This window comes from Saprolegnia diclina, assembly GCF_000281045.1.
Source record: "Saprolegnia diclina VS20 unplaced genomic scaffold supercont1.47, whole genome shotgun sequence".
NCBI lineage: Eukaryota > Oomycota > Saprolegniomycetes > Saprolegniales > Saprolegniaceae > Saprolegnia > Saprolegnia diclina.
The window spans coordinates 296118-302605 of record NW_008246114.1 but is presented as its reverse complement, the minus strand read 5'-3'; the positions used below and the strand labels follow the sequence as shown (position 1 = coordinate 302605).

General features: G+C 58.5%; 2 protein-coding genes across 2 annotated transcripts; one reads left to right on the top strand and one right to left on the bottom strand.

The window, feature by feature from the left end:
- The first annotated feature begins 2592 nt into the window (after positions 1-2592).
- SDRG_12192 (hypothetical protein) lies at positions 2593-3399 on the top strand. Its single transcript, XM_008618255.1, has one exon. It carries the CDS (start codon positions 2679-2681, stop codon positions 3369-3371), a length of 693 nt encoding a protein of 230 aa, XP_008616477.1. The 5' UTR covers positions 2593-2678; the 3' UTR covers positions 3372-3399.
- Positions 3400-3445: 46 nt separating this feature from the next.
- SDRG_12191 (hypothetical protein) lies at positions 3446-6472 on the bottom strand. The gene has a single exon (XM_008618254.1). It carries the CDS (start codon positions 6227-6229, stop codon positions 4088-4090), a length of 2142 nt encoding a protein of 713 aa, XP_008616476.1. The 5' UTR covers positions 6230-6472; the 3' UTR covers positions 3446-4087.
- Between the last annotated feature and the right edge of the window lie 16 nt (positions 6473-6488).

Here is a 6488-nt window from a genome sequence, read left to right as displayed (position 1 = left end):
GAAAATACAGTGATTGTGTCGAGTTCATCGAGACGCTTGCCAAGACATGAATGGTCTTGCGATTCACGACGCGAGTTGCTCAACAGCCATTCAGAATGCGCTCTCGGACGTCTGGAGTGCTGCTCCATTTCGATCCAACTTGTTTTACCAGAGTGTGTGTGCTGTGCTAAGACTTAGTGTATTCATTTCCGAGAGCAGTTCAGTGTCCTAACATATATTCAAACGAGCGGCTGGCTCCAATAGTCAGCTCTGACTACACTCTAGCAGTCGATACAGTTGTGCGAATTCGAGCGACTGAGTAAGACGGATTGCATATTTATAGGGGTGGGCGATCTCGAAAAACCATGTGAAAGCGCCCATTCCAAACGCACAATATCATTTGCACGCACCACGACATCCCAACATAAATAAAACTTCAGCCTCCAAATTGGCGCCATTTTGGGACGTGTTTTGTGCCCTGGTACACATATTATATGCAAAAGCGCATCGCCACCTTGACTCTATCTACTGTTGGCGCCTCAATAGATGGATGCCCTTGTTTAGGACAAAGCTTTTCAAAGCGGCGCTCGCCCACGTTGTTTCCATCGTAGCAGCCCACTGGATCGGAAGAGCGTCGTGTAAGCGGCGCTCGCCCACGTTGTTTCCATCGTAGCAGCCCACTGGTTATAAGGGTCACCTTATTACCCTCATTGCCCAGCTCTCGACGCCATTCGCAGTGTTCGTGTGCAGCCATCGTGGTCTCTCAAAGGTAAACTTTGGACAGAGACCCTTCAGCACGCGACGTCCTGAGCCAAATGGCCCTCGTCGTCGCAGCGCACGGAGGTTATTGCCATGACAACAACTTGAGCGACAGGACCTCGCAACGGCCCTCGTTCGTGCGCTTTAAACAAATTCACGTCCGCTTGCCACGTCACACATTTGACTACCGAATTTTTTCCTGCATCGCTCGATCCAAGGCACCTCCCTCGCCTCTGCACACAAGCAGTACACCAAGGACGTCGATGACTCTCTTGGGCTCTCTCGTCTGCGAGGTGACGCCTACTGCGTCACCCAACAAACTGTAGTCTGGGAAGAGGACGCGTCAACTGTGTCCGAAGAGCTTGGACCATGACAGAGTCGACGCACTTGTGTATATACTGGCCTGAGTTGCAACGAAGCGCGACAACAAAGCCAGACGTGCTTCGACTCCATGCTTCCATGTGTTCTTACAGGCGTTGACGCGGGATGTTTACCCCAGAAAGAGCACATGACAACACAGCAAGTGCACGGCGCCATGAGGACGTTGTTGTCCCTTGATAGGCTTATGAACGACATGACGGTCATCCGTATTACTACACGGATCGTTCTAGCTGATCGTTCTGCTTCCCGCGATCTTCTGTGCGTTGACCTTCTTGCACCCATGAAAGGAGGTACCCAGGTGCGACGACGACGTGAGGGAGTCGGAAGGCGAATTGTCGCCATATGTATTGAAGCATACCATTTCCAAATCGATCAGATCTGGGATCTGGGAGCGCCGATGATGGCGCCGTATCCAGAACGACGACGTCCATTCTTTGTGCTGGTTTGCATGGCGAGCTTCTCGCAGGGATCGAGTTAGAGGGACTTGACGCTGACGTTTTCGTTGCCCATTGAATCTGCCTGTCTGAACGTTCTAGCATCAAGTGATTTTCATTTCAAAGCACGTATACCTGCGGCGATGCTCGGCCTCGCTGGACACTATTTCTCGCTTGATTTGCTGAGCTAGACTCCACGAGAAAGGGAGCTGGTAGCTGGAGCCGGTCCGGAGCAGGGTCCGGAGAATAAATTTGAACTTTGATCAACCTCGAACTGTCCAGTGGGAATGACAGCCCATGACTGCTGAGCGATATCTCTGCCGCTGTCTGTGGCCCGCGTCCAACGACAAACCGCAGACCGCGCTTGGCTTTCCTTCGTGAGCACATTGGGTGGCGAAAAAAAATAAAGAAATGTGGGGAACCGCCTGCTTGCCCGAGCAAGATGGACACTTTGTCGCGCTCTTTCGGACCAGCCCATCGCTCTCTGCCGGGTGTGGATGTTGGCAGAGATGGCTACTGGCGTCATGCTGTCCCTGTTGCCGCGGGGTCTCGCCTTAACTTTGCTTGCGGTGCCTCTTCTAGCATCGCCAGCACGCGCCTGTCGTGCGACGACTGATCGGACTCGGCCGCATGATCGAAATGCTGGGTGCAGGGCCACACCTTGGCTTCCACAACCCAAGGTCCGCTCTGTAATTCTTGTTGGATCACACTGTGGCGCTGTCGTGTCTACGGGGCACCGTCGTTTCGTTATCGTCGGCCACTCTTGCACACGGTTCGTCACCCAAACCACGAGACGAGCGCTCGTCCGCAGCTCCTGTCGGAAGAGTCGCACAAGGTCGCTGTGGTCAGCAACCGACCAGAAGTCGCATCGCTCTCTTCGCATGAGATTCGCTGGCCCCTTTTATGTTATGCACAACATCGGCGGCGCGATTCCGCCGGCAGCATCCTTCGTCGTGCGTCATACTCGAACCAAGGCAGGTGATGACCACATGCTACAACAGCTGGTTGCACATCGCGGACGTGGGTGCAGTCGATCCAGCGCAAAGGCCGTGGCACGCTGTTAGCAACGCGCCGCTTTTCCTCTTGGCACAAAGCCCTCATTTTTCATTTCGCCGCTCACCAACGATGCGTCTCTTCTCGCTTCTCGCGCTGGCGGCGGCCGTCGCGGCCGTCTGCCCCGACCCGGAGCTCAAGTCGCAGTCGCCGATCGACTTTCCCAAGCTGGACGCGACGCGCAACGTGAAGAACGTGACCATGTCGTTCACCAATGCTGCCGACGGCGTCATGGCCAACGAAGGCGAGACCATCAAGGTGTTTTGGGACGGCGGCAAGGAAGCGTCATTTGCACTCAACGCCAAGCCGTACAAGACGGCGCAATTCCACTTCCACGCGCCCAGTGAGCACACGGTGCGCGGGTACCAGTACCCGTTCGAGATGCACATGGTGCATCAAGCGGCCGACAAGTCGCTCGCGGTCATTGGTGTCCTCTTCAAGATTGACAACAAGGCGCCCGAGAACGCGTTTTTGAAGAGTCTTTGGCCGTCGATCAAGGACCTTGGGGACGTGGGGTCGAACGTGACGGTCAAGAACGTCAACGCAGCGCCGCTCCGGCTCTCGTCGACCTCGAGCGTGTACCGGTACTCGGGGTCGCTCACGACGCCGCCGTACACGGAGGGTGTCGAGTGGGCGGTGGTCAAGACCGTGCAAACAATGACGCAAGCGCAGTTTGACACGTACAAGCACAAGATTCACGAAGACAGCGCGCGCCCGGTCCAGCCGCTCTACGGCCGCAAAATCACGCTCTTGGAGTCGCCTTAAACCTAATATGTACGATTTTGATTCCCTATTGTCAGCAACGATGATATGGCGACCGAATCGAGCATGCAGCGATCCGGAACCGCAAGTGGAGGAATTTTCGATACGGAGGGTGTTGGAGCTCGGGCAGATGGCCGAAGAAGGACACGCTGTTAGTTAACGCAATGACTTGATATTTGAACGAGTTGAAACGTTTGGGGAGAGAGGATGATAGTAGAAGCCGTTGCGTGCTTGATGCGACATTCGATTCCGAACAAGCTTCATTCACCGACAAACGACGTTGCAAACAAGAAGATCGACAGAGCCGCATGATCGAGACCATGCAGCAACTCGGGAAGCGAGCCGACTGCGAGACGCTTTGGTGTCGCCAGGTCAAGGCAGAGGTCACGGTGGCGCGGTGACGTGAGGGGTAGGGTCCATCGCATCTGTAATAGGCAGTGGACAAGGACAGTTTTACCATCGGCGCACTGCTACGGCATTGAGCCAGAAGCAGCATTGTCCGTCGCATGTCTCTCGATTACTTGACACACTGCACCGTCGAAGCGGCCACCACTCGGCTGGCTGGCGGCGCGCACCATGTAGCGAGCGGTCGGCCGTGAAAAATACAATGCACATTGCGCACAATCCAAGTATCCAAGTATCCAAGTATCCACGCTTGTTAGCCACGCACATTGTCATAGAACCGCCCACACGAGATCGCCGCGTGTGCGCCAGAAAGGCTACATAAACCAGCCGAGCATCCGGTGGAACGGGTCGTACGGGAAGCCGCCGTCCGAGTCGTCGTCGCTGTCCGAGTCGAACGCCGTGTCATCGCCCTCGTCACTGGCCCCATCACTGTCACCATCGTCCGACGGGTACCATGGCGCGTCACGGTTCACCATGCCCGTAAACCACTCGCGCTCTTCCCGCAGGGCCGTGCCCTCGTACGGACTCGAGACGCAGCAGCACGGACCAATGGGATGCTGGCGCAACATGTTGGCCAATGGAAAGAGATGGCGCTGACACGCCGACGTCAGTGCATGCAGCACACAACCTTCCGTTCGGTGCTTGAGGAGGAACGATGCGACCTTGAGATGGTTGTTGCGTACGGCGAGCGAGAGCGCATGCGACGTACAGCCCTCGTCCCGGTGCGCATGAAGGAACTTCACGGTCGAGAGGTGGCCATGCTCGGCGGCTTTGTCCATGGCATACGTCGAGCAGCCGTCGTCTCGATGCGTATGCAGGTACTTGACGACGCGGAGATGGCCGTGCTCGGCGGCCAAGTCCATCGCCCGATGCGTGCCTTCGGGAAGGTACTGGAGAAGCCGCAAGAAGCCGTGCTTGGCCGCAATGTGCAGTGCCGACGACGTAATGAGCTCCGGCGCGTTCTTGACGTGGAGGTCCAGCAGCGCCTTGTCGTTGCGCTGGACGATGCGGTTGACAAGGTACGCTGTCGAGAGATGCAGAAAGCGCGTAAAGAGGTATGTCATCGTGACGCGATCGTTCGACGCGAGCGCGTCCCAGAGCGTCGCCGTGCTCACTGCGTCACTTTGCACTTCTACAAACGATTGGACCAGAGTCGCATGGCCGCCGCGGACGAGCCCGGCCAAGAGCCGACTCGTGCGGCCTTCCGGAAGGTGCAGTAATACGTACTCGACGACACCCAAGTGCCCTTGGTCGAGGGCGTCGACGACCGCCATGCGCCGGGCGGCCAACGTCGGTCGCGCGGTATGGAGACACGCGACCATTGCGACGTGGCCACGGCATATCGCGGCGCTGAGTGCTTGCTTGGTCACAACTGCATTCGCCTCGTCGTTGGCGAGGACAAACTGCAGCATTGGCAGGTCGCCATGCGCGGCGAGCGCGTCGATGGTCTCGGGGTGGAGCCAGCGCTCGGGGCGATTCGCATGGAGGTACGCGACGACCTCGAAATGCCCGCCCGTGGTCGCGGCCGTAAGTGCGCGCGGCGTGCAGCCTTCGTCGCGCTGTGTCTGTAGAAAGCGCACGACGTCCAGATGCCCATGCGTCGCTGCGAGGTCCATGGCCGCGGTGGTCGCGCGCTCGGGTCGATGCGCATGGAGAAAGGTGACCATGGCGAGGTCACCGCGGCTTGCGGCCGCGTCCAGCGCGCCCGACCGAAAGAGCTGCGTAAAGCCATGTTCGTGGAAGAGACGCACCATGTCGACGCGCCCGAGCTGGATGAGCGAGAGCATGACTTCGTCGCCGTGGCGGATGGCGGCGTTTGGCGTGACAATGGCCGCTTCGATGAGGTACCGCATGCATGCAAACTGCCCGACGTTGTGGTCGCGGCTGCAGCTACAGCGTGAGAGCGCGCGGACCATCGTGTACAAGACGTCGTCGGACGGAAGCGCGGCTTGCGTGTGGTGCAAGAACGTGAGCGCGTCGAGATGCCCATTGGCCGCGGCGCGGTCCATCGCAAACGACGTGCAGCCCATGCCTTGGTCGTGGAGGTATGTCATGATGGGGACGTCGCCGACCTCGGACGCAATGTCGAGCAGCTCGCGCGACGAGAGCGTCCCGTGCGGCGCGTCCGAGAGCCGCAAGGGCGCCGCGAGCTCCTTGCAGCGCACGAGCCGCTTGACGAGCTCCAGGTCGTGCTCGGCGAGCACGTTGAGCCACACGCGTGCGCGCCGGTTGCTCACGTAGAGGAGCGCCATCATGTTGTCGCCAAGGACCGCGTCGAGCCGGCCCGGTAGCACCTTGTGCCCAAGAAAGTACGGGCGCAAGCAGAGGTAGATGCCATCCTGGTAGTCGGCGACGAAGCTCATGAGCCCCAGGTCGAGGAGCACGCGGGTTGCGCTCGGCGACGCCTGGAACGTCCGGCGCCGCTTGCGCTGGATGGTCTCGTACGACGAGCGCATCTTGACCGTTGCTGCGTCCTAAATTTCGATTTCGCCATGTTTTTCAGAAATATTTCTTCTTTGCCGGGGCGAAGCCGGGGCACGGCGACCGACCAGGACCGCGGCCCTTGCCCATCGCAGGCGCGCCGAGGCGATGAATCATGGCGACAACACCGAGACGAGCACGGTACATGGCGACAACATCGAGACGAGCACGGTACATGGCAGCCAGCTGGCCATCCACGCGCAGCACGCTGCTCCGACCCACGCCCTGCCCCTG

Bases quoted from the DNA above. Each gene is read 5' to 3' on its own strand.
- SDRG_12192 (XM_008618255.1), top strand. From the start codon at position 2,679: ATGCGTCTCTTCTCGCTTCTCGCGCTGGCGGCGGCCGTCGCGGCCGTC.
- SDRG_12191 (XM_008618254.1), bottom strand. From the start codon at position 6,229: ATGCGCTCGTCGTACGAGACCATCCAGCGCAAGCGGCGCCGGACGTTC.